This window comes from Poecilia reticulata, linkage group LG2 (genome assembly GCF_000633615.1).
Source record: "Poecilia reticulata strain Guanapo linkage group LG2, Guppy_female_1.0+MT, whole genome shotgun sequence".
NCBI lineage: Eukaryota > Metazoa > Chordata > Actinopteri > Cyprinodontiformes > Poeciliidae > Poecilia > Poecilia reticulata.
This window is the reverse complement of record NC_024332.1, coordinates 30,539,939-30,567,872: the sequence shown is the minus strand read 5'-3', so window position 1 is coordinate 30,567,872 and position 27,934 is coordinate 30,539,939. Positions and strand designations below refer to the sequence as shown.

The 27,934-nt window shown below is 39.2% G+C and overlaps 1 protein-coding gene across 5 annotated transcripts; it reads left to right on the top strand.

Moving 5' to 3' along the window:
• The first annotated feature begins 171 nt into the window (after nucleotides 1–171).
• On the top strand, nucleotides 172–27,934 carry ppp1r9ala (protein phosphatase 1 regulatory subunit 9A-like A). Of its 5 annotated transcripts, none has more exons than XM_008399239.2 (20): nucleotides 172–354; nucleotides 1,902–3,905; nucleotides 15,429–15,561; nucleotides 16,251–16,374; nucleotides 16,658–16,762; nucleotides 17,103–17,229; nucleotides 17,832–17,996; nucleotides 18,113–18,166; nucleotides 19,418–19,647; nucleotides 19,788–19,884; nucleotides 19,978–20,104; nucleotides 20,202–20,353; nucleotides 20,663–20,987; nucleotides 21,061–21,118; nucleotides 21,208–21,282; nucleotides 22,105–22,306; nucleotides 22,900–22,944; nucleotides 24,413–24,529; nucleotides 26,292–26,480; nucleotides 26,695–27,934. In XM_008399239.2, exons 2-20 carry the CDS (start codon nucleotides 2,052–2,054, stop codon nucleotides 26,851–26,853), a joined length of 4,338 nt encoding a protein of 1,445 aa, XP_008397461.1. In that variant the 5' UTR covers nucleotides 172–354; nucleotides 1,902–2,051; the 3' UTR covers nucleotides 26,854–27,934. The 5 variants fall into 5 exon arrangements, with proteins under 5 accessions (XP_008397461.1, XP_008397470.1, XP_008397477.1 ...); XM_008399248.2 differs by having other exon boundaries at nucleotides 16,254–16,374; nucleotides 26,695–26,927; XM_008399255.2 differs by lacking the exon at nucleotides 22,900–22,944 and having other exon boundaries at nucleotides 26,695–26,927.

Genomic DNA, 27,934 nt, shown 5'->3' with positions numbered 1-27,934 from the left:
AGTCTTTTTTTTAAGTAGTTCAACGTGAGCTCTAGTTCCCACGCGTTTCTTTTAACATTTCTCTTCAATGCAAGCAGTGCTGTGGTGAAACTGCTGGTCTGGGGAAAAGAAAAGGAGTAGTGGGTTACAGTCCTGGAATGTGCGCGCGCTCCCGATCTCTGCGTTCCCGACTGGAAGTGGCTGACTGCGCGCGCAGCTCGCGGCACACACAGATCTGGAAGTGCAAAGAGAGGAGGCAGGGAAACGCCGCTGGAGCGGGGAATGATGGCGGAGATCGAGAAGGAACAAGTTTGATACCGGAGCAAAACTGGAATCTCGGACGAGCTCTTCGGCTTCTAACTCTAACGCAACTAGGTGAGAGGCCGGGAAAGTTGTTGTTCACGTTTTGTTTTCACAGCAGACCGTGTTTGACCGATGMGAAYTACTTCAACGACTCGTACTTGGAACGCAACAATGAATTGTTTGAAGCTGAGGTACTAACGTTCGGGCTTTATTGAAGTRTTGCTAGACTGAGTTGAACTTTGTGTCGCTCTTTATCTGTGGGTGGAGTTGCCAGTGGTACCGACACAGGTTAACCTACCGATTTAAGTAAAATGGTTCTTTTTAAGTTACTTTCGAGCCCGAGTAGTTTGGCTTAAGTTTAGCTCAAGCTAGGAGTCAAACAACTATTCAGATCCACTCAAACGGTTGTGCACGCGAGCTAACCTTAAAATCAATAAGTTSCACCTGAATCTTTCTGATTTCCGTCTAAAATGTGTTTTTATGTCATGACTAGTGTTCACAAGGTTGTACTAAGGAACGACCTCCCACCACTTTTCGCGGTTAACAAAAAGTTATTTTAAGAAAAGCACAACTAGTCTAACGTAACTTTTTTTTTTTTTTTTTTTTTTAAAGATAAACAGAGCAGAAAAACTTAAAAAGACATGAATTTAGTTGGATTACGACTTTACAGTCTTTCTTCTGAGCGCTGTTGAACATTAAATTTGATTTCATAGTTTTTCCAGGTCTGGGTAAGTATAGCAACARCGAAAACTGAATATGGATCAAAATACACTGACGTCACTCTCAGCAGAGGTGCAAGCCACAAGCAAACCTTACCACCAAGCCCGGTGACATTTGGATGTTTTTTTAAGTAGTTTTTTATTCTCAGATGAAATAAGAAGAAATTAATTAACTACTGTGCTCTATTTGTTTTCATCTCCTAAAATAAACACTTCCAAAGAACCTGAATGAGATATTTTGATCCATGGGAAAAGCTTGAGTTCCCAAACTTCATATCTTATTCCATTTTCTAAAAGTAGTATGGGACTCTATTTAAAATTTTTAGTTGGGTTAATTGCAGGGTATGTAATTTATTGCAATTCATCACAAGTTAATCAGAACTATATGTCGACAAAATGAGCAGCATTTTCAGTTATACACCTTTTTAAGACATTTGAGCTCAACAACAATTATATTTATTCTAATATGCTTGAATTTTTATTTTTATACATCATAAATGTAATTATGAACAAATTTTGTTTTACTAAATAAAACTCATTTCCTTCGTTGTGAAAATAGATGTTAAGAGCTAAAATTAATAATTGTCTTTTATTTTGGTATCTGATTTTGTTGAAAAAAACTTGTTTTTCTCTCAATCCAACCTCTGTTTCAAATTTCTTGTCATCAGTAATGGTCCTCCACTTTTTTTGACTCTTAAAAAACAGAATACAGAAGATCCATTCTGTATCAATTTCATGCACGACAGCTCCTCTCATTTTTTAAGATGGCTATTYCAAATATCAATGGACAGTTAGCAGCCCTAATTGTGACTGAGTTAAATTATTGTCATTTTTGAAATTATTGCTTAATTCCGTGTCGTGTCTGTTAATTAATAAAAACTTTAATTTTCTTTTCTTTAGATGACTTCGCTTGAATTGAGAGGACAGTGCTCCAGAAAATCTCTGCCGGACCCATGGAAATGGTTGCCTAAACTCAGATTGTAGTTCTCCATCAAAACATTTGCAAAGCTGATTTGTTTTGGAGTGAAGTTGCAGCGATAAACAACCAAGATGATCAAAACAGAAAACAAAGGAGGGGAGAGGAGCCTGAGGAGCGCGTCCCCTCACAGAAATGCATACAAGTCTGAYTTCCACGCCATCAAGTGCTCCTTTGATGGGCCAAAGTCCGAGGATGCCTCAAAAACATTTGCAAACGGATCAAGTGAGAGCCGGGATGAGTCTAGGGGAAGGCCTTTTGGAACCAGAGTGAATAAGATCAAGAACATATTTCTACAAATGGATGGACAGCAACCAGAGTCTCAAGAAGTCAAACAAAYTTTAAAGTCTGACGCCCCCCATGGTTCCCCAACAAAGTTGCAGTTTCCAGTCAGCACTCACAGAGTTAATTTAAACAGCGCTTCKAGCCCCGAATCCCACAGTTTAGATAAAACACCCAAGGGGGAAGATGTTGAGATYGACAAAGTGGCTCTGGCGGAGAAGTTTTCTGTGACCAGAAAACTCTTTGAAAGAGGCATCAAGGAGCAGCCAGCAGCTGARAAACAGTCCCCAAATAGAGTGGTTAATCGTCTGTCCCTCGGAAGTGCCTCGGATGAAGAGAAAAACGCAAGGAGAGCGTCGGGATGCAAAGAGAGTCCTGGCAAATTGGAGCAAACACCCACATCGGCAGCTAAAAGTTGCTCAGATGAGATGGCTGACGGTGAAAAAAGGCATGTGTCTAGAGTGTCGCTGAATGCAGGGCCTTTGTCAAAGAGGTTGGAAAATTATATAGCTGAGAATGACTCAGACGACAACAACACATCTGCTGGGAAAGAAGGAGTGGTGTCTCCTAAACAACACAGCACCACTCAACACATACAGCCTACCGTTGTGTCCAAGGACATCTCACACAAAGCTACTTCTCCTGTCAAAGAAGTCACCGACTCTTCAATTGTTAATAATGTCCTCATCAAAAATAAAGATAGCAAATCTGGATCTTTGGGAACTAAACCGACATTACTGACTAGTGGCGATGTATCTTCGGCAGCAGATGCCACTCCAAAACTTTGCTCATCAGAGCAAACAACCTCACTTAGCCACAGTTACACGTGCCCATCACCAGCAGTTGATAGATTTAGTAGGACATCTGTCGGTGATGGTGGTAAACCATCGAGTTCACCCCCAAGGGATGGGAAACAGCCTTTGCCGTCAGCTGGCGGATTTCTGAACGCAGATCGGAATAAACACCCGGAAAAACCCAAAAGTGACGATGGCCCAGCTCTCAGCCCTACAGGGCCCAAGCCACAAATCAAGGCTTCATCACCTGACTCCAGAGGGGGAAGCACAGTGCGAGCTGAACTGGTGGTGGTACAGAATGAGTCCTCGGACAGTGAGGAYGATAAAATCACTGAAGACAAGCAGAAAGATGAATTCTGTGAAGACCTACAAAGAAGCTTTCCATCAGGACAAAACCTCAACTCTCCTTATCAAATCTCATCACAAGAGACTATAGAAGAAGCACAAAGGGGGGCAGACACTGTATCTGAAGTGTCTGTCCCAGCAGATAACAAGGAATTTGGCTTAGAGAAAAAGGAGGATAACTTAGCTGTGAGTCAGGACACTAATGAAGAGGATGAAGCAGCGGAGGAGGAGGAGGAAGAGGAGGAGGATTCACTAGAGAAGCAAGTGGAGGAGAACATTCTGGATAGAGTCTCTCCAGTGGTGTATGGGATAGAGAACGCAGCATTTGTGGATGATAGAGATGTAGACCAGGTCATCAGGGAAGAGGAAGAGGAGGAGGAGGAAGACGACGAGGAGGATGATCAAATCTATGAGAATTATGATGAATGTTATGAAGTTATTGGTCTCTCGGATGAAGATGACGCTCCTCCAAAAAGGAAAATTAGGTTCTCCACAGATCCCATTTTGGTAAGTGTGTTGTTTACGTGTAAAGCATTGTTATTCAGCTCAAATGTAAAATATGTTGTACAGTACTTTCATCATAAACCACTGTCTCACTGACTCAGCAATGGTGTCTGACCTGGTGTTCCCTGTAGACAYAGAGCAAATTAGCAGAGGCTGAGAATGAATGCTTTTGTCTGCTGTGCTTGCGTCACTCCGCAGAAATCTATCATCAGATAAGATCTGTGACTGTTAAGAAAAGAAAAAAAAAAGGTTTATTTATTCTTGTTGAACAGGAAGGSGGGTGGTTTGACAGCCTACCTCCTTAATCTCATGAGAGCTGTGAGAGGAGTTTGGAGACTAGGCCAGTGTAGTAGTAACAGTATTTTTGGAAATAGTGTTGACTTTGCAAAGTTCCTTTGAAACCAGGACTATAGCATTGCAAAAGTTGCAGTCAGGGTTTTCGTGTGAAGCGTTATGCTGTATTGTAGAAAATCTCGGCCGCTTCTGAGTGAGTGCTCTGAGTGGATGTTTTTCCAAACATGCAAGATTGTCTTGAAGATTTTATTGAAACATTTTTAGTGTGTGTTTCTGACTTCGTAGTTGCTTAAGGGAAAATTTCATATGACGTGACAGAAAAATTGTTATTGTTCAGGGGGTTACAAGGAATCTGTGCATGTTGATAGCACAAATTGCTTTCTGTCTGAATTTACGCTGCCTTGTTTTCATTTGTTGGTGCTGCTGGTTTGAATTTGTGTAGTATTGATGACACTTAAGAAGAGAAATATTACCTGTGACCCCATTAGAGATGGAGCAAATATTCAATTGCAAAATCAGTGTTTGTATAATTGCAGGCACAAAGAACTACTTGGCTGCAGTGCCTGGTAGCCAGTTATATTTTAAGTGCCAGGTGTCACGCTCTGCATCYTGATAAATATTTGACCAGTTGGATAGATTCCTACCTTTGATTCCTAAACCTGATTCTGATTAGAGACAGATGGCAAAGCTTTCAGGTGATGGAAACTTCATTTTGAGGGAAAGGAAAAGTCSAGGATTTAAGTTATGTGGATTTACTGCAACAAACATCTTTTTCACACTGTTCAACAATGATTCTTTAATTACATGTTTTTCAAAAATTATGCCCCMTTTGGCTGCTGGTTTTGTTTTTGTGCCACAGCTGTCTTGGGTGTTTGGAAGTGAATCATATCTCTTCTATAGCCTTGCTAGAAGTATATGACATTCACTACAGCTTAGATGGAGCTGCAGATAAAATCGGACTGTTTTTAACAACCAGTAACAARAGAAGAGTCTCTAGTCTCTAAYATTCCTGTCCTAGGCCATATCAGAGGATCACAGTTTCATATGTGACAGTAGAGCATGCAACACAGTGAATTTTTTTATTAGACACTTATGTAAATGTCATTTCTTGGTTACCTAACCTTAAGGTTAAATTAAATGAGTGAAAGTGAAGCATACTGATTGTAGATGAATTATGTGGAACTGAATTGACCTTAATCACACTATTCACCCCTCAAAGACTTTAATTACATCTGATAACYTGCATGACTGCTCTATAGAAGGTTGYTGTGTGTTTAAAGAAGATGTGTTCGTTCCACTGATGGAATAACAACAAGAAATGCCTTGTGTTTTTGAAATGGGTGTGATAATCGCTTTGGATGGATRCAAACGTCAAGTTTAAATTTATATATTTTTAGATACTGCAATATCTAACCAACATTAAGATAATACAAGCAAACAAAACAACACTCCCTTGTACCCCAGCACGGTTTGACATGTTTATTCAGGCCTTCAAAATGTGTTGTTATCACAGGGTGTGGATCCCCCTCCCAATTTCCATCCCAACCATCAGGGGGTCCTGRGAGAGGGAACCAGAAGATGACCCAGAGTGAAGACAAAAACAGACTGCTGTATGTGACTAAAATGGCTGAGATGCTAAAGCTCACAGAAAATGATGGGAAAGTCTTAGTGATGGTAAAGTAAGGTAGGAGACTGATAGACATAGATGGTTTTCAGACATTTGTCTCTTTGACATTTGCGCATAAATCTGGAAACTCCTATTGAGCTCATGCATTTTCTGCCATTGCAGTAGTATTTTTGGTACTGCARTAAATAGGTTGACACCAAATCCAATTGCTTTAAGAAATYATAATTTGCTCGAGTGGCAGTGGTAAACGTATAATGCAGAGTGAGAGATTAAGCAATAAAGAGGAAGTACATAATTTAAAATGATGTGAAATATTGCTCTTTTGGTAGCTTGTAAGAGAAGATTCCTTGTGAAGACTTTCAATCCAAACTTTAGTCCTAAATATGTACCAGGTTTGGGTTCAACTGTTGGCTTAAGAGGAGGTGACGAAAGGTTTGTGTCACAGGTATTGCTCTGTTTACATCTCTACCTGTAGCCTGACTAGCTCTCCACTAACAGTACATTCTACTACATAAGTTGGCACTGGAATTGGATTCATTAGAGCTTGACCTGACCAGGAGAGAAGAAGTGCTTTGTGCTTGTTGTTCACATCAGAATTGGATCCCTTAGTATCCGAGGTCTTCCTGACAGATGAGATGTCCTGTGTGGAAGAAAGATCCTCTTTGTGAAGGAAAGGAGGGAGTCACTTTCAACATGCAACAGCCGTATCTGGGCTAAAAAGGAAAGCTTGGATGAAGACAGCTTCAAGGACAGAAACAGAATAACTACTGCCAGATGAAGTTAGYGTCTGCTGCTCCACATGTGTAGCAGATCACAGAAAAGCAGAAAGTAACCGCTGCCATAAAAAAAAGTTGTTTTTTTTTGTCATGCTTAAATGTTTCAGATTATCAACAAATGTTCATGTCAGACAGACCAATGTAAATACAATATRGGCATCACCAGTTTTTATTAAGAAGAAGAAAAATGTAGTACCCGACCTATTAGAAAAAGTTATTTGCCTTTATCAGTCTGGATAGGGTTACAAAGCCATTTTGTAAGATGTGGGTACTCCAGCAAACCACAGTGACCGCTATCCACAAAGGCATTGATGAAAATGACCTTTAATTTCTTTAATATGATTCAACTAGAAGGTCACTGAAGAACCCAGAGCATCATTTAAAGCAACAGAAGCCTCGGGTTTCTAGGTTAATTTTAAGTGTTAATGATTAAACATTAACCAAAACCTAATGGGGAAAAAAAGATCATTAAAGAGCATATCTGTCACATTTGCCAACAATGGTCCCTTACTTCCTCAGTTCATCTTTAACTTTCTGGCTGTGGTATCTTAAATCATTTAATATCCCAGTCTTAAAGGGATGAGTGCAGCAGGGGAGCTAAGGGTCTTAGACCTGTTAATAAATCTGGTTTAATCTGAAGACACAAACGCAACAAGGTGGAATAATGTAAAAGACTTATATAAAACACGATGGTAAAGGGCAAATGCAATATTTACTTCTGGAGATTGATTGACGATGTTCATGATCAGACCCATTTCTTGGAGGGATTTTTTTTTCTTGAGGAGTTGCAGCACTTAGCAGCTCCACAAGAAGTTGTGAAGTTGAGAAAGCAGTGTCTTCTAAGTCATTCATTTGAAAGAATACCACCAGGGCCACAGCAAATGTTTCGGACATTTACTTCTGTCATGTCACCCCCCACCTTAAAACATTTCAGGAATGCATGTTATCTATATGGTCGTATTAGAATTTAAATGAGCTTGAATGCTTGTAATCTGGAGCCGAGTGTTTCTCTGTATGTTCTAGTACTGGAAAAAAGTCAGAAGTAATAAAATGTGAAGCGTGCCGGGCTGTAGGTGTGTCCTGTTTGGAGGACAAAGAGCGCAGTGCTTTTTAGAGCACGCTATGTTGTATATCTAAACAGGTTGTCATAGTATTTGTTTCATATTGAACAGAAAGACACTTAAAATGGTAGTCAAGAATAAAGTTCACAGGTCAAAACTAATATTTGCACCTGCTGCCTTTGCCCCACCCCCTATAAAAGAACAGGAAGCCCCAACCGTGGTTCGTTCAAGCAACCACTGTGTTCACTGGAAGCAGGTGTGGTTCAGGAATTTAGTTCATTGCATTATTTGTTTATCTTTTACTTATTCTAATGTTAGTTTTGCTCATGCAGGAAGCATGCACCTTCTATAATCCGATTTACATTTTTAAACTGATTTGTGGATGCTTCACCTGTTTCAAAAAGAACAAAGTTTTAAGACATGTTTTACTTTGTTGTCTTTGCAAAATGCTCGGATTAATATAACGCTTTAAATCATTGTTCTATCGCTATCAAAGGCTATCTGTATTAAAACCGCACAGAAATAACGGCTCCCATCTGCAGCTAAATGACCGGCTTTGCTGTCATGGTTTTGTTTTCATTGCCAAAATGTCTCAAAGCAGATCTGACTTCCCTTCAGCCACCTGGACTGGTGGGTGACAAGAGAGGGCAGAATACTAATGCAGGCAGACCAATGCTGTGTATTAACCCTGTATGTCATGAGGTTAGAGCTGATGGTAAACACTTTGAAAATGTCTCTGATTATTAACCTCTTGCCACTTTCTACTGAAACAACAGATTAACTGTTGAGAGTTTTAGTAGCTTTAGCAAGGACAAAAATAGCCTTTTGTCGGCCATGTTTGGACAAACCTGTTAAACCTGTTTGTGTGCTCCAGTACTTTGGAAATTTGCAAACGTGAACTCTGGTTTTGTTTCACTTGACGGTTAAAAAAAAAAGAGCCTAATTTATATAACTAAAAGATTTGTCGCTGGCTGAATTTAACCCCTTTACAGAGACACACATACACTCTTTATTGCATGCAGTGTCATTGTTTTTCTTTAACTGCTCTTCTCCTGTTGTTTTTTCTTTATCTGCTGCATTCGCTAAACCTGTTGAGACGAGGAAATATTGCCACAGTCGGCACATGCATGCAGTGCAGTAACAAAAATYGGTGCTACGTCATTACGTTCATAAGAAGTCTTCGTTGACTTTATTGAACAGGTACAGTTGTAGAAAACTACGATGCACAAGCTTTGCAAAATTGATACCTGACAGTAGAGGAGACAGAGTTATTAATTAGGCATTTTGGAAAACATACCTTCAATTTTCAAATCTGAGTCAGAAGTCTGTCTGCATAGAGTTTGCAGAAAGACCCCTGTGAATGTTGGTTCTCTATGGGTACTCTGGCTTCCTACTGGTATACAAAAATGTGATTTTTAGGTTAATTGGTACTCAGGTGTGAGTGTGTGTGTGTGTGTGCATGTTATCTGTCCTGTGTGTCTTTGTGTTGCCCAGTGATGGACTGGCAACCTGTCAAGGACGAATCCCGCTTCTAGCCCAACGTCGGCTGGAGTTGGGCTGCATTGTAGGTTTCATTGCTATTTTCTGTGATTKCAGTATTTCTGTTTGCAGTGTGTTTCTGTTGCAATTCTTTTTATTATATTTTTATTTAATTTTTTTGGAGTTTGTAGCGTGTTTCACCTAAATGTCTCGTCATTTGCTACGCGTTTGCACCTGTCAACCACGGCATTAATCAGAACCAACAACAATGTCTTCACTAACAATTTGGTCATTTGAGATGCCTGGGATTTCCTCGCACAGTTTATTTATATTTAGATTCACTTGCAATCATGTTGAATGGGCTCCATGGATCAAATTGAAGTGCAGCAGACAGAGCAAGTCTTAGTTGTTGCGAAAGAAGTCTTTCTGTTTCTAAAAACCAAGTTCACACACAAATAGAAAGCCTTTCACAATTATCTTTTGTTTGTATACCTGCTTCCTGAAACAATCTCCGACTTTGTCAGTAAATCATTGTGAACTCAGTCAAGTGTTTATCATTTTAGAGGCATGTGCACATGAAGTACTAGAGATATAATATGCTCCTTTTCCTGGTGTTTATCCAGGATCTCAACCAGGCTCCAGTTCCTTGTTTCCCCCCCTGACTATGCTGTGATCCCTCCTGGCTGCCACCCCTGCTCCAKCTCACCCTCACAGCAGGTTTTAATTTGTTGTCTTTTGGTGGTTCAGTTTAYATTACATGCTCCCCAATCCAGTRGACAGCCTTTGTTATTTTTTGCACTGGCAATAGGTTTTCTCTGGTTTGCCTTTCCTCACAGCTGCTGACTCATTTCCCATTCTGGTGTTCTGTAGTATGAGGGGGAATTGGAGGAAAGATGGAAAACGTTTCATTTTGGGTGTGGGCATGGACGTGTCTGTGCGTTAAAACATAACAGAGTGGGCACAGGTTATTAAGAGTGGAGAACATGACATATAAAAAAAGGCTGAAACCATCAGCAAGTAACTTATTAAAAGCCTAGTGTAAAGGTTTYGTTTAGAATGTAAATGATGCTGTTCGGTATGATCAATGGTTCCAATGGAAACAGTTGGCTTTTAAATACGGTGAAACATGTTTGTTTTCTCTGCAGAAAAAGACATATTGGGTGGTTTAAATTTGATCCAGACTGTGCATGTTCTGAACTGGGGATTGGAAAATTTGGCTCGAGTGATCAGAGGGGACAGTGACCTTTGTTTAAGGACATTTTTAGCTTGAAAAAGCCAGTGAACTTGATTGATTTTTTTCTGTCTTTCTTACCAACAAGGATGTGAATGTGTGATCAAGTTTCAGCAAAGAACTTTTTTTTTTTCCTTTTTCAAAAGGAAGTGTTAGGATTTTGTGGCAGCAGGAAAGCCAGAGCTAACTACTCAAGAGAAGATGAGGGGTAAAAGTCAAGCTGCTACAAGCTAACACTAATGACGAATGCACTGGTGCATTATATTCTTTTACATTTTCAGCTCTTAATTACAAAGTCTACGCTAAATCTTATATTTCTGCCTGATCTAGTTCTTAGKATGTTAATGTGAAATTTTACAACTTTTGTCATCAGAGTTGCCTTTAAGTAAATAACTTAAATACAGTGAAAATCAGATGAAACAAATGTGTTCTGCTCTTTGTCGGTTGCTTTTAAACCAATTAAAAATCAATACTATAAATTTGTTTGTGAAATCTCAGTTAAACATGGAATCCAACAAATGGCATCAGCCTAAATTACAGACTGAGGGCTGGTGTGTACATTTTAATCTTTTGAAATAAGTGCAAAAATCATCCAGCACATGCAGTGTTGTAAACAACTAACATTTATGTCTTCATGCCTGTGTCTACTATTCAGTATAAAATTGTTRCAGTGACTTTTTTTGCCAATTAAAATATGGAGCTTGGTGAGTTATTCTGGAAATTTACTGTCTGCACCGCTCTGGGCTGCATCCAATGTCTACATAGTAGGGAGACCGAAGGAGGACGATTGTTTTTTGTTCATTAATTTCTCAACTGCTGCAGCCTTTTTTTCCACAGTAAAGTCATTTTTAACTTTGTGGCAGATTCCTCAGCTGTTTTTATTYYATCATCATAATCTTGTTATAATGACATCCTAAAAATGATTTGTGTTTAAGTATATCTTAGATATTCACATTTCTTTTATCTGAGGAATTTAACAATGACGACTCAAAAAACAAGAAATTTGTAAAGAGACGAGAACTTTTTTTATAGAACATATTAGAAAGTTTATTTATGCATTTGGTTTATTTAGGCAAGGAAAATGACACAAGTTACATTGAATGATTAATTAAATGTTGATTTTTGAATGTTTTTTTTTTTTTTTTTACGTTATTCAAATCAAAGCAAAGAAAAAGAAGATTGTTAGAAGATCCCATATGTTCAGATTTTTTTTGTACAAAGCCAGCAGGTATTAGGTAAACGTGCCCTCCRTTCATTTCAATTCAGTGCTGTGCATCTTCTCAATGAATGCAAACCAGTGGCACCTTTGAAACACATGAAAAAGTCCATTAAGCGTCACCAGAAGTGCTGGGGCTTCTGTATAGAACCGGTTCAGAAAAGATCCCTGGGCTCTGCTTCTTGGAGTGTCTGTCGTCAACCAGATGCTGAAGATAATTAGCGGTTTATTCTATAATGTAATTTTTTTGTGCACATTTSGGTGTTGCTAATCTAATCCAAACAAATTTAACCTGCATGCATTTGAAAACTAAATCTGCATTATGGAAATCTGATCTCTTTGTTAGGAAACATTTCTWGTTTACAATTGCGTTCTCTGAGCAAAAATATTGCGTAACATCTTAAGAGCTAAAACATAAGCAGGTTAAGTCGGTATGAACATTTCTATACTTTATCTGCTTTCAGAGCATTTAGATTTTAAAATTAACTCTAAAAAATTTTAAAGATTAAACTCCTCTGTTTGTTTTTAAGTCGTTTATTTACTGAGAGCTGTCATTCTCCAGTACAAATATTGCAGCCAAATTATCAACATGCTTGTGATGTTTTTGGGACAGAATCATCATGACTTCACCCAGATAAGTAATAGCAATGCTCTAAATAGGAGGGTTTTGTTGACTCATCCTTATAATGAGGCATAAGCTCCTCATGGAGTCTGCTAAGCTAATCTACTTTCTTATCAACAGTTCACAGGCTCTGTTCAGGATTTAATTAACTCCTGTTTTGTATCTAATAAAAAAAAATGTTTTTTACACTCCAAAGTTCAAGTGCAACATGCTGAATGGGTTTTTTTTTATTTTTTTTGTGGCATTTTTGGTCATTAGATAATTCCTCTATAATTTATTGAACAGAAATKTGACACTATTTTTAATTGGCACAAATTAAACTGAATAAATTTTTTTTTTTTTTAGAAATTCTAATCTGGTGGTTTTATACCTTTTCTTTATTTATTATAATCAACAATGGAAATAATAAAAAATATTTTCTCTAGGTAAAGTAGATTATAAGGACAATAAGGTTTAACCATCAATACTTATGCGCTTCAACTTGCTTGCGCTACTGGATCACATTGTTTATTCCTACATTCATTTTATAGTTATTTCTAGCTGTCRATGAATAACTTGGATAGTTCCAAACCATTATTGTATAATGGTGTACATTTGTTGTCCACATTAATTTTTGTATTTAATTTTATACATTAGTAGCTAAATTTACTTAATCCATCATCGGAAATCAGGTCTTTTGGCAATGTATCCAAACTAACAGATGTTTGCAAGAAGCAACTCAAACAAAGACCATTTTTAAATGACTTATAGCAACTAATTTGATTAGTAATCTGTTCAAATTAAATACAAGCTGACATTTTAAAGCATTGCTTTCCTGAAATAACTCAAATYCTTCATGATGAGCTTCTTCAGTGCTTAGTAGGAGCAGTCCCTTTGCTTTCATGACCTGTTGCAAACATGATTAATCGGTCAGTCGCCAGCATCCCACCTWAGTGCTGCATGTGTGTTTTTTGAATCTTGCCAGAGATTTCGTATGACTGTGACGGCCACTTTGGTTCCAGGACATCTTCTGAAACCAGGCCTTGGTAGACTTGAAACATGCTTGTGATTGTTCTTTTGTTTGAAGGCCATTTTGCAATTGTTTGCGTTTTCATTGTGGTCTGAAGTCCAGGAAGGATTAAATAAATTATTTAGCTCCTTTTCTGCTGGGTGTCTGAGGAATGAATCTTAAGMTGCTATAGGATTATATGTGTAAGCTATGGCTTCTGTAGCACTCTGAAAAATCAACAATGCCAAACATGTTTATTAGAGATGTGCCGATCAGGTTTTTTCCTGCCGATACCGATCACATAATTATTATTTGTTTTTTATCATAAACAATACCGGTTACATTATGTGGAAAAAGGAACCATGAATTCACCTTAATTTAGACAAAAACTTGTTTTTAATCACTTTTTCCAAGAAGAAAACTAAACGGGCATTGTGCAAATTGTACTATTGGTAATACTATCTTTAACAGACTGATAACACATGAAGGCTCTGAAGAGGCTAAATGATGCAAAGAGCCAAAATAAAACCTCTCAACATTGCCAAAAAAATTCAAGTATAAAACTTAACATTCAAAGGCAAATACAGGATCCATTACAATAAACAATCCTGAGTTACTGAATGAAAACTTCCTGATAGCATGGCGGCTAGCTGATTACTGCTAGTTCTGATTGGCTGTTTCTGACTGAGTAGAGTAATTATGCAGAGCAGGGAGGAGATCGATTATTTTTTCAGAGATTATCTGTCTCATCTTAGGACAGCGAAAGTTATAATACGTATGTAAAATGTATTTTTTTAAGTTAGATACTGCAGCTTTAAACAGAGGTTTGGTGTGAGAGTCACTACCAGGTGGAGCAGAAGCGGCGCTCCGTCTGTGAAATATTACTACCTGCAGGGCGTAGCAGCGGTTCAACAGCGAGAGCAGAACCAGCGTCTTACATCGCAGCTTGAAGACTTAAATAATTTTGCGGGTTATTTGTTTAGCTTTCTGACCGTCATGCTAATCCAGGTGAGTGTTTGTAGCTGTGCGCTGCTTTACCTGCTATCTGATGCACCATATGTCTTTTTTACTGCAGTGAGCCTCGATGTAGCCAAACTCCGTCAAGTATGGGAATGTTTTTATGCCATATTAGATTCGTCGTGTTGATGCATTTTGATGTGCTTCAATTTTCCGCCACAACACGCAAACGTCCCCATTCACTCAGTGTGTTATAGTTCCTCATCGCTTAGGATTTGTTGCTGCGCGTTTGCGCAGTGTGAAGGAAAGAGGAGACCAGCTGCACAGGCAGGCTGGGAAATGAGATGCAGGTAATTTGTTTGTGTGATCGGCAACAAGAGACCGTGATCGGCGATCACCGATCRTACACTTTTTCACGGAAATCGGCCAATTATGATCGGTGACTGATCGATCGACACACCTCTAATGTTTATGTTAAAGACTGTGTGTGTTTTTTCCTTTGCAAGCCTTTTGGCCCTCCAAGTGCATAGAACATGTGCAGAAACAATGTGATCCTGCAGGATTGGGACTGTGATGAGAGCATACTCAGCAGACAGACTTCTGAGACTTTGAATGCAGGAACAGCTTGGTCTTATACCAATCATTGTGACTTGGATAAATGTTTTGTTTATAATAAACAATCTTTAGGAATCTAATTATCATCAAAATGTATATTTTTCTTTTACATATTATCCAGTTTCTTTTCACTGAGAGGAATATTTGTCATACATCTTTGCTTGATTACCTCTCCACAGCTGTGTCCCACTTTTTGCAGTACCTCATGATCTTCACTACTGCATGTCTGTTCTTTGTAATTGCAACCAGAAAAGTCTTTTTGAGATGCATCCAGCGCTTTGAGAAACCCGCCTGCAAATTTCACAACTCCTGACATCTCTGCAGCATATCTTTAGGGAATTCTTTTCATGCTTTAGTGTCATTACATCTGCCAAATATGTGAAGCTGCAGTCTCAACAGACAGATGAGTAAAAATTAGGCATCTATGTATATTCAAAAAAGAAAAGGAAAGGGGATTTCAGTGTTGGTGGTCCAAGATCATTATCCATCTTTCAGCAAGTATTAAAGCAAAGTAGCTCATTTTTCTGTAAGAGCTTAAATTGTGAGTGTAATCACACCATTCTTAAGAAAAGCAAAACAGCAATGCATCCTCGCTTCACTGAAAAAGGAATGCTTAAAAATTGAAGCCATCCAAATAACCTATTTTAATATTTTGCCCAGGTCTTCAGCACCTTCTCCAATGAGGATTACGATCGGCGCAAYGATGATGTGGACCCCATTGCAGCGTCTGCAGAATATGAGCTGGAAAAGAGAGTGGAGAAAATGGACGTGTTTCCTGTGGAAATTCAAAAGGGTGAGTCACAAAAGGAAGTTTTTAGTGTATTAAGCAAGTTAATTCAAGAGKAACGTGTAAGGAAAGTGACATTCAGATTGTTCTCCAACCTTCCACCTACGGCAACGTCACTCACCGCAGAGGAGAGCAGCTACGGTAGAACATGGAATTACATTATTRCATTATTACAGTATTTTAAAAACAAGACCGTACAATTAATAATTGGAGAGTCTAAGCAGACCTTAGCATCTGGTATCAGCTGTTGGTTTGGATAACATTACTAAAACACCAGTAACTTTGAACTTCAACTAAAGCCTCCCAGTATTTTTTAAATGTCCCATAACAGAGAAGTTGAAAAGCCAAAAGGAAACAATAGAGCTACGTCAGTGATCTGCAGCATGAATTAACCACAAACGTATCTGCACATGACAGGAAAAAATGTTTTCCTTTTTACTAGCTTCTTATCTCTCTTTTCTGTGACTCTGTTTTAAACACAAACATCCATCATTAAGTCTTCATCCCTTCATATAATTTATGTAATTAATTTATGTAATTTTAGCATGCTTTACCAACCACGAGTTAAAACTTCAGGTTTATTTTTACCTTAAGCCAAATGTTAGACATTTTCAGTTTTTAATAAAACTGTGTAATTCAGCTTATTTGTCTGTTCTTTCTGTCTGTCCTTTTACATCAATATTTTTGTCTGCCAGCAGGAGACAATGGGCTTGGGATCAGTATCATAGGAATGGGAGTGGGAGCTGACCAGGGTTTGGAGAAACTCGGTATTTTTGTGAAAACTGTAACTGAGAATGGAGCAACTGAGAAAGATGGACGGTAAGGCAATTCTGCGGTAGTTAGACTCGTCACAATACGTTCTTCCCTTCTTTTTTTCTATTATCTGAATTATAACACAGTGAAAATCGTTTCCATGTTTAACATAAGAGACATGGAAAAAAAACCAATCCCATTATTAGAAGCTGTCTCAAAAGAAAGTAAGAGAAAATACTTTTGAAGCAGATTTAATGTATCCTGTTTCATGTTGAAGATCTGTGCAAAACCCTACAAGAACGACGTGCTTTAAAATYCTCCTCACAGATTTAACTTCCTCTTCCTGTAGGATACAGGTGAATGACCAGATAGTAGAGGTGGATGGGACCAGTCTGGTGGGAGTCACCCAGCTGTTTGCTGCAACTGTCCTGAAGAACACCAAAGGCACAGTGAGGTCAGTTTAACTCCTCCTCTGCCCTCAGAACAACCTCAATCTAAATATCCAGGTGGCTGCCAAACTGTGCTGCTGTTATCCCACCATAATTAAATAAGCTGGTTGAGAAACTTTTCTTTCGTGAGRGTTTAGACAGGAGGCCAAAGTTCAGTTGTATTATGGTAATGATTTATAGGCAAATTTAACTCCCCTGCATTACAAAGTGAGTTCAAAAACACATTTCTAGTTTGCATACTTTAATGTGAAAGACACAAAAAGTTGTGTAGTAGGGTATCCAAAGCAACATGTACAATACTACATTGTATAGTATGTTCGTTCCTATAAAAAAACAAACAAACAGGTTTCTGATTGGTCGAGAGAAGCCGGGAACTCAGAGCGAGGTGGCCCGCCTCATTAGTGAGACACTGGAGCAGGAGAGGAACCAGCAGCAACACCTGGACGACCCYTACGACCACTCTACAGAGGAGGTAAGTCAGCTTCACAGTGACCCTTAAGCTGRTTGTTTAGTGSTTTGTATGAAAAACAAAATGTTTACAACAGTAAATCCTGTAATTATAATAATGCAGTAATGACATTTGCGCAGCATTAGCCATTTTACCGCTCCCACACCAATCCCCCCCTGGATCATCCAGGAAATTAGCAGCTGCCTATGAGTAAGCCATGTGTCACAACTCTGCTGTTGGAAAATGTTCATTCAGCTGCCATCTGTCCATCAGAGTTGGGAAATGTTTGTTTTCTGAAGTTCAAGCCACGACAGGAGCCTAATTTTGCAACATTGAGACTATCCAGAGATTAAACAGGCTTTTTTAGAGCAGAGAAAGACAAACTTACAAAGGTGTGTGGTTGTAGAAAGAGTGCGGCCAYARTCTTATCTATTGAGTGGGTTGTTCATGTTTGCCTTTATTGCCATGAACATGCTTRGCCAAGCCCCTGAAGTGACTCCTGTGGACTAATCCAATGTTGTTTCCTCCAGGCAAGAGGTAAACTCTGGGAGTATTGCTGTACCAATGTTCAATGTGTRTGAGATCATCAAGGTGTGTTTGAGCTCACAGTGAGCGATATCTTTCAGGAGGAGAGGTATGAGGACGAGGACGACGACGTCATAGAAGAAAGAATTCTTGGGTCCAATTTCTCTCCAGGGAGAAACGTGGAGGTGTTGGAGCTGCCGGACTCAGAGGCCTTGTTCATGCCGACGGACATGAACAGCTCTCAGATGGCCTTCAAGTTCAAAGAGGTACCAAATCTCTTCTTTGTTCCAAATCTCTTCTCTGTTCATRAACTTCTTCTTGTTGATACAGTGTCTGATTTATTAGATGGAACAAACTATCTAATTTTAATCATATCTCATAGCTGCARCTGAAGCACAGCGTTGCTACAGATGAAATAAATCAACTGAAGGAAAAGGTAGGAAAAGAAAAAATTTACATATCTTGTTTAAAATTATMCACATGACAAATATTAGAAAAATGCAATCCCCTGCAAAAGTWGTCACACTCTGAAYTATTACAAATTTTGTGGCAACCACAAACTTCAGGATACGCCATTCGGGTTTTATGTGATGRACCAACACAAAGAAGAACATAGTTGTGAAGTGGAAGTACAACGGTTCATTATTTCTAACGTTTCCTTGAAAAATAAGTCCAGCATTCATCCATAAATAAATACTTTGTAGAAGCACATTTTGATGCAATTAAAGCTGCATATTTTTTTACATTGGGCTTCTTTTAGCTTTACTTATACCACTATTATTGTCAATTTTGCAAAACAGTTCAATGTCAGTGAGATTTTATGAAGRGTACCTGTGAACATCAGTTTTCAAGTCTTGGTTCAGATTTTCATTTGTTAGGATGAACTTTGTCTGGACTATTGTAACATGTTTATTTGAAGCCATTTCACTGTTGCTCCGGCTGTATGTTTAGTTTCTTTGTCCTGCTGAAGCTCTGCTTTATTCTCAAGTCTGTARCAGGCTCTAGCAGATTATGTGGGATTTCCCCGTGTTACATCCGTCTTGCAATCAAGTCTGACTGGTAAACGGTAGCATGATACTGCCGCAATCTTAWTTCATTGTGAGGATGGTGTGGTCAGGCAGATATGCGGTGTAACCTTCCATCACAAATAGTTTAACTTTGGTCACTTCTGGCCAGACGACCTTTTTCCAATGTTTGTTCTTCTGCATGACTTGTGGAAAAATGCTCACAGGTTTTCTTATGAGTTTTTTCTGTTGACTGGTTTTTTATGGATCTCTGCAGCTCTTCCAGCGTTACCATTTACCTCTGAGCTACTTCTCTGGTTATTCCTTATTGGCCTCGTCATGCTGGGTGTTTATATTTCATGCAACTTCATTACTTTGTGTCAATCCATCACATAAAATCCCAGGAAAATAAATTGGAAGTTTTTGGTTGCAAAATGACTAACTGTATCCAAGTTCAAGTAATATGAATATATTTACCAGGTGGTGAATGTAGTGGCTGTTGACAGTAATTAGACTGTATATGGAACAGTCTTTGTATTTTTAAATAATTGTTTCACCTATAATTGAAGTGTTTCCCTGACTTTGGTTTTTAGCTTTAAATTAAAACGCACAGTTGGCGTCACAGCTAGAAGAAAACCAACATTTCTGTGAACGTGTGGTACAAGATTGTGTTTTTGTTGCAGCTAAGGAAATCAGAGGAGGACAAATCTTTGAGGGAAGAAAGGCAGTCTGCACTGGAGCAAAAAATTGAGGAGAGCAACGACAAAATCCTAAAGTTGGAGAATTACTGGCTGGAAGCCCAGGCTGTGTGCAAGAGTGTGAATGAACAATTAGCCGAGAATCAGGCTCAGTATGAGGCCCTGGACAAGAAGTACAACAAGGCCAAGAAACTGATCAAAGACTACCAGCAAAAGTGAGTTTAATTTCTTTTTTCAGCTAAGATTGTTATTTTTTAAAGTGGTTTTAGTAATAATCAACTGAAAGCACTATGTCATTACCAAAAAAAAAAAAAAAAACGTCTTCTTGGAGCAACATTTTTCATATCCCCAACAGAGAGATAGATTTTGTGAAGAAAGAGGAGGAGCTGAAAAAGACTCTGGACGAAAAAGACAAATGGTACAAGGAGCAGCTGGAGAGCCTGCTGAACAGGGTAAGAATCCGGGTCAGACAGTGAAAGCTTCTACACCTGTTAACCTGCTGCTGTCACTGAAATAAACATTGCCATGACGTCTTCTGTCCACAGATTGCTGCCCTGGAGTCCAGAGGGGCTTCAGCTGTGGAGAGTCAGAGCGGTCTGGACTCTGCTGCTGAGGACATACTCAGCAGCCAAGACTCGGTCAACAACTCACAATCCATTGACTCTCTCTTGGGTATATAGTGCACGCTATGATTAAAATCCCACAAAAACATAAATCTGTGAAGGTGAACCCCCTTCTTTAGCAAGCCCCGCTTATTTTTCTGTTGAAGATCAAGACTGGACCGAAGTGGTCCCTGAAACAACGCTCCTGGACACCAGCGCTCAGAGGGCCAAGTGCCGGTTGGCTCAGATGAGCCGGCGCCAGGCTCCAACTCGAAGCAAACTAAAGGAAGGCCTGGCTGACCCCGCTCATCATTCTCAGGTCTGAAACTCTGAAGATCCTCTGTTCTGCTTTAGCATATGGGCAGCATGCTCACTATGGAGGTAGGGTTATGTGTCATAACCAGCAGGATGGACTGCAGATTTGATTAACTGTTGTGATATTTGAGTGTTTCATCATTCTCTAAACGTACAGACGTGTTCTGAAAGACAGTAGAGTCCTTTCCTAAATCAGTTTGAAGACGATAGCATAACATTGAAACACATCTAACCAGAGCTTTCTTCTGCATAAATAGCTTTTATTCTCACTTCCTTGCATTGTCCTTGTAAATAATTAACTCGGTCCCTGCAGGAAACTGAAGAAGAGGACGAGCAGGAGGAGCAGGAATCTGCCGGGAGGCGGCAGTCCACGCAGGAAAGCCCAGCACTGCCAGTCGACGTCTGCCACCCTGGAAACGGACAGAAAGACGATCCGGGCGAGACCGGMGATACTTCCAAAAGCAAATTGGAGATGTCCAGCAGTCCATCTTTGTCCCCGTCACTGGGGGACAGTGTTGAAAGCTGTAGTAATCCTTCGTTGTCTTCTCCAAAACACACGTCCTCCCCACACTGTCCTCAGGGTATCATGCGCAACGTGAAGAAGAGAGAGTCCAAAGGCAAAGGGAAAGAACTCAAAGGTACGCAGGAAGCCGATTTGATGTCTGCAACAGCAAAGGCTTTTCCTTCTCGCTAATCTCTGCTTTGTTACAGAGGAGTTGAGTGAGTCTTATACAGCAGTAAAACCTAAAAGGCGATTTCCAGATTTTGGGCAAGTATCTGAATTATTCACTGATCATTTGTAGCCAAGATCTCACCTTCTAAAAAGAATTAAACAAATATCCCTAATGATCAAAACAGAGGCCTTCGGAAGTCAGGCGGCAAAGGGAAAAAAGACAAAGAGAAAGAGGCCCTGAGAGCTTCTTTGGACAGCAGGTATTACTCTGCTAATATTCTATATTTTCTTAATGCTAAGATGTTTTTTTTTATTTACGCCTAGCATCCAAATTCCTTCAAATTGATAAAATGTCATTGAGAAGTCAACTTCTACTTCTTTCAGCAATTCTGTTCCAAAAGTGAAAGTAATGTATGTATTATTTAAAATAAGCACAAACACATTTCTGTTGATTTAGAAGGTCAGAATTAGTAAAAACCTTTAAATGTTTTTCATCAAACTAAAATATTAGATAAGAGTAATAAAACGGTATTTTAAGAAATGCTACATTCTAGTCTTTGAGATGCACAATATGCAATATCAGACGCCAAGTCCATTCAAGAGTTTGCAGGAGAGGCTCTGAAGTTTCCGGTCCTGGTCCTGCTGTTGGTTCTGTGTTCTATCAAGTCCAAGTTTGTTGGAGATGCTGAGTTCATTTCCTACCTGGTCATTCTCCCAGAGGCTGGGAAACTGGGCTTCCTTAATGCCTCAGCAACAGTCTGATCATCTTTATGCATTCACTGCATTTTGATAGATGGATTCAGGCAAAAAAGAAAAGAAAAAAATAGCACACTTTCAGAAGGCAAAACCTTTTATTAATTTTGCTATTAGTTTCAAAAATAAACACTAGAAGTATATCACTCTGTTGCAATTTCTACATTTTCAGTGATAACCTTGGTACAAACATGAGGGTGATTTATTTTAGGCTTGTTGCCATAGCAGCTGAATAGCTGAGGCTTTGAAGCAGAGAAATATTGTAGCTTTTGTCTTTTTTGATGTCGGAGTAGCAGAACTCTGCATCTCACTACTGATCTGATGTCCAGGGGGTCTGCAGAGCTACTAGAGGAATCTGGAGGGAACCTGTCTCCTGCAGAGTCCATGACCTCTGTCCCCACTTGTATGCCTTTCTCCTGGTTTGGGGACAAAGACAGGGACAGAGACAGAGAGCCGTCCTCGTCCAACAGCAGCCTGCCATATGCTGCAAACGAAACCAGCAGTGAGCAAAGCCAGGACCGTAAAACTAAGGTAGACAACTATTTTGTGAATTTATTTAGATAAATTGTAGGCACTGCGTTTTATTTAATTTGTCTTTAATGTCTCTTCCTGTCCCTCAGGATCTAATATTGTGTGTAAAACTATTCCAAATAGCCAGGATGAACTTCCTTCTTGGCTTCCTTAGGCAAAGTGTTTGGATCTGTAGAGAATGTGGTGACTCTGTTCTGGTTGGGTCCTGTGGTGTTTTTCCATCACATGGTCCTATGCAGCTCCTCATCAATAGTTAGGCATAGCATTTTGTGTATTCGGTAATTAGATGTTTCAACTTGTTTTACTTGGTTACTGTGGGGAAAGTGGTTACAGCATCCAGCTGTTCGTATTAGAAATATTACAGCCTGAATCTGCAGTGATGCTGCAAATTTACCGAGTGGAAAGCCTGGAAAGCCTGACTGTCACCCAGGCTTTAGTGGGCTGTTGTTCCCACAATTCCCTTTTAATGAGTTCAAGACGCGAGCTGAAGCTTTGGCTTCACTTATCGAAGAAATGACTGATTTTGTGGCTGTTTCCTTACTTTACTGCTTTGCTTTCTGACAAGTCTCCATTGACCATGTTTCTTTAAACAGACAAATCTCTCCTGGTCCTCTTTATTCAGTCGCTCTTTAGATTTGGTACAGTATACACGTTTTATTATTCCTTTTGACTCTAGATCACAGTATTACTAACCGTTCCAGTCCTACATCCCTGGAATAATTCACCACTTGTTTTCTAGTGGGTATGTGGTAAAGTTTTAACTTCAAATTTTACCCGTTTTTTCCCCCTCTTGCATTTACTTAAAGAAAGAATTCAGGCTGGTTGGAGAACAAACAACCCATGGGTCATTTTCTAGACTTTATGGGTAATTGGAAAATGCTCTTAAGAGTTTTATGTGTAAATAAATATAAAGCGTTTGAATTCTGCCTAACTTGGTGTGTGTCATTTAAGTTTATGTATTTATTATCCTAATGAGTCACTTTGATTAAATCAAACAGCCTGCCAGTTTGGATGTTGTTTTCTTTCCTCCATGCTCAGCAGCAGTCTCCTTGCAAAAGTATTCACACCCTTTAATCTTTTTCCTTCTTCATGTTAGTCATAAACTTTAAATATTTTTTGAGGCTACATACACACACTGCTGAAAATCGAACACACTTCACACTGACCATGCCTTACCCACAGTGAAACATGGTGGTGGCAGCAATATACTGTGGGGAAGCTGGGGAACAGCTGATGATGGATGGAGATTAATACAAGGCAGTGTTTGGGTGAAAGTTCACTTTCAAGCAGAACCAGCAGCCCAAACTCGCTGCCAGTAGAATGGTTTGCAGCAAAGTTATGTTCCTAAGTTAGAATGTCCTAGTCAAAGTTCAATCCTAAATCTTTAGACTTAATAATTATGCTCTACATCAAATCTCTCCACTTACTAGACTTAAAGGTTAGCAATGAGCAGGCTAACCATTTAGTCTCTAGATGAAAGAGGCCCCAAAAGACTTGAAGCTGTCCACACTTTTTAGGTTAATATTTGTAAAAAAAAAAAAAAAAAAGTAAGCGCCATATATATTACTTTGCTATTTCACAATAACAGGCTGTTCTGTTAGCTTCTCACATAAAATGCTAATAAAATGCATAAACGTTTGTGGTTGCAACAGGGTAAAACGCAGAGACATAAAGGGGGTGGAAATACTTCTGCAAGGCTCAATGTAACAAGTCAAACGTATAAACATTTATGAAATTAAATCCTTGCTGCTGAAATACCTTCATAGAAAACATTACCTCATACCTGGAGTTGGTGTTTGTTTTTGTTTTGTTTTTTTTGGTAGGGGGGCAGTTTCTCAGTAGAAATGGCCTCCTTGTAGTTTAGCGTGTCATCGTGTAGTTTGGGTGGTGGATTGTTTGTAGTTTGTAGGATCTGACCTTTCTTCCCCTCACATGTTTAAGGTCACAGTCATGACTCTGCTGTGTAATCAGTATTAACTACCACCACTGTAATTACTTTTAATCCCCATGAAAACATCCCTTCCCTCAGCTGTCGTCCTGAACAGAAACTGGTGTTTTGGTTGATGTTGCTTKAGTAAATGCGTTCCTTCTTTCCCATTGTTCCAGAGTTTTTCAGTCATAGATGATTCTAGCCCTGCCAGCCCCAGTTCAGACACCTCTGGGTTAGTCGCTGAACCCAATCTGTCTGGGCGCTCACACACTTTAATCTTCTCTTCCAGCGAGGTGAGTGCTCTCCTTGTTGTTGCGGTCACAAAAGCTGTGTGGGGACGCCCTGATGCAACTGAAAGGGGACATTCTCAAGCATGCCCTTTGAGCCTCGCCCCCTTTCATAGCACAGATTAAACCGTGAATGGACAGAGACAATATGAGCGCTGCATGTCTGTGTGTTAAAGCCGGTTTGCTTTGTGTTGCCGCAAGTCACGTGGCTTAGCTTTTTCTTAAGTTGGCTATGATTTGGATGGTGCATACTTATGCTTTATCGCGGCCGTGTCCTGTTTTTTCCTGTTTGCTTAGTGATGTTTCTTTCACCTTCTAATCTGATACAGTTCGTCTCTGCAGCTCAGTGTGAAACCGTCGGTACACGCTGCAGAGTTTTGGGGGTGTTTTTCTAGAAATGCACGCTTGTTTTTCTAGAAATGCACACTTGGTTTTCTGTGTACTAGCTTGGGGAATGTTTATCGGCTTTTACATGTTGTAGTTTACGTGTTTTTATAGATTTTAGGAAAGTTAAAATTTGCTTTGCAGCATTTCTGACCCTTCAGTAGAAAGGTAAAGATTTTACTCTGCTTTCTCAACATACTTAGAGTCCCGTTGAAATATATTTCAGCTATCACATTGCTTGCATTCACCTGTTGTTAATATTGATCAGCACTCTCACAGAAATAGTCATAGTGCCATATCGTGCGGCTGCTGAACCAAGTTGGGGGGAAATCAGTGGGGGTGCACAGATTTGAATTTTATCCACTGATGTCATCTACAACAGCAAAGGTCTAAAAATCGAGCACAGTCTTTTTCCTCTGCAGTGAGATAGATTTGACTGATAGACCGGCCCACCAGGTCATTTCTGCACGTTTGCAGTTAAAAACAATTTTAAAAATCGTGGATCGGCCAAAAAAAATTGCAATCGGTGCACTCCTATAAATCCGTTCCAAGTTTTGGTCAGAAATTTAAATAGACTCAACATCATCTTGAAAAGTACGTTGATTTGGACCTTTTTTGATATGCCATTTATTGTTTAAAGTTCACATGTCCTTGAACTTTAAAAACAGGAATTTGGGATGATGTGAATTTACTGTGAAATTTTGAAATGACTCTGATAAACATGAAGTGAAAATTATGTATACAGACTGAAATAGTCTATACATAATTACAGAGAAAGTACAACATTTTAATTTAACCATCAATAAACTGGTTCAAGTTTGACTGAAAATGTAACCTCACCAAAAGAAATTGAAGTCATTTCAATTTGTTCATTTTCATGTTGGAACAACCAGTTTTGTCTATCATGCTTGGTGTTCCTATGTGCAAAACACAAACACTGTTGTTTTTTCCAACGGCACAATGATCCTAAATGCACATCAAAACTTACATTGGAGCCTGTTGCATATCATTTTAATCAGGTTTTTGGATTAGAAAAAATTCACAGTTTAAGCTTGCACACCCAGATCATGTTTTTAAACTTCACTGTAGTTGTATGTTGGATTAATATCCCACCCTGGAAAAAAATCAGGGACTATGATGAGTGTATGCAAACTTCTGACTGGAAACGAATGTCTTATAAAACTTTTGATGTAATGGAAATTGTATAATCCGTAGGAGGAAACAAAAATAGTGCTGACAGCCTCCAGGTGCCCAACTTTTAGATTTGGTTTTCAAATTCATTTAAATTAATGAAAACATTTTGCCTGAAAGCAAATAAACAATGGATTAAAAGCAGCAGTACTTGTATTTTTACTTCCATCTATAATATCTGTTTTCTTTACAGACGTTGGATGATGAACCAGTCCCAGCTGGGAAAGAGTATCAGTGGCAGAATCGGCCCATCTCCGACTGGACCAATCAGCAGGTCTGTCACTGGCTAATGGGCATGAACATGGATCAGTACACATCTGAATTCACCGCAAAGGGAATCGATGGCCAGCAGCTGCTGCACTTAGACAGCGACAAACTGAAGGTAGAACAAATGCACTTTCAAAATATTCCAGTAAAACCAAGATACAGCATCACTAAACTCTGGTCTCATAGTTGCTGCCCCCTTGTGGCCAAAGTAAAACTTCTCTGACTTACTGGAACAGAAAACTAGCTGACCTGCTGTAAATTAATACAGGTAATAAATTTGTATAGTTTGTCTCAGTGTTGTGATTTCATTTTTTTTTTTTTACCCTAAGGCACTTGGCGTGACAAGTCAAAGTGACCGCTCCACTATCAAAAAGAAGCTGAAGGACATGCGGAAAGCCCAGGAGAAGCTGGAGAAACAGCGGGAGAAAAAAGAGAAAGAGGGCCGACGCAGTGGGAGGCTGCCGGTCCAGGGTGACTCCATCTGCTGATCAGAGCTGAATTGAGTCTTTCCTTGACTTTCGTCCCTGTTCAGAAAAAAAAAACAAAAATTCTGTATTTCTGATTCCATGACGTTCCTTTCAGGAGATCACAGTGGTTAACACAGTTGGCTTAAATCATTTGGCCAGCTGTGAGGAGTTTTCTATCATTTTCTACCTGTGTAGCTTTTCTTCCTTGCAGTCCAGAGACATTCATAGTGTGAAGTTGTTCATTCGTTTTGGATGGACAACCGTCCTTCTGTGACTCTACAGGATATTTGGAGAGAGTCGGTCTAGCTTCTCATGCCGAGACCGTGATGTGCCAGAAACCTCCTTGCAGGACCTGAGGTGGTGGTTTATATTCAGAATGTTTCTTATATTATAGTTTTCTATCAGTTTCCATTAACTACAGCTAAAAACCATTTTAATTAAATGATGGGGTATGTCAAGTTTGGTAAGAGACCAAAACGGATATTCTAACACTTTTACCACTAAAAAAAAAAAAAATCTTGAAACTATAATTATTGAGATCCGTTTCCAATTATATTGTACAGTCCAGATAAAAGCACTATCAATCTTTTAAGCTTCGAGGCAGCAAAGTTTTAAATGTATAAATGAGTTTTATACATGTGCCTGTTAACTGCATTTTTACTTAAATTCCTTATTTTATTGTATACTATCAACATTTTTCTACTAAGTAGAATAGCCAGACTTTTTTTTTTTTTTTGGTCAAAAAGGAAAAGAAATGAGAACCTTATCACGTAGGAACCAGGTGAATGCTGCTGCTGCTGCTGCTGCTGCTGTGTGCCTGACTCGGACTGTTTGGCTTGAATGGTACCATGATGCTCTGTAAATACTCTAAGGATGAGCCTGTGGCGACGACTGGTGTGGATCCAGAGTCGCGTCACGCGTGAATGCAAGGCTGGACGATAAATGTTCTCCATGAAACCGAAGTGCTTCCTTTATTCTCAAGCCTAGAGCTCCATGTTTGTACAAAATATTAAATGTTGGACCAGAAGAAAACTATGTTTTCTTAATTCTCAGAGAAGCTAATCTTGGTACATACAGCATCAATAAACTAATAATCACTTCT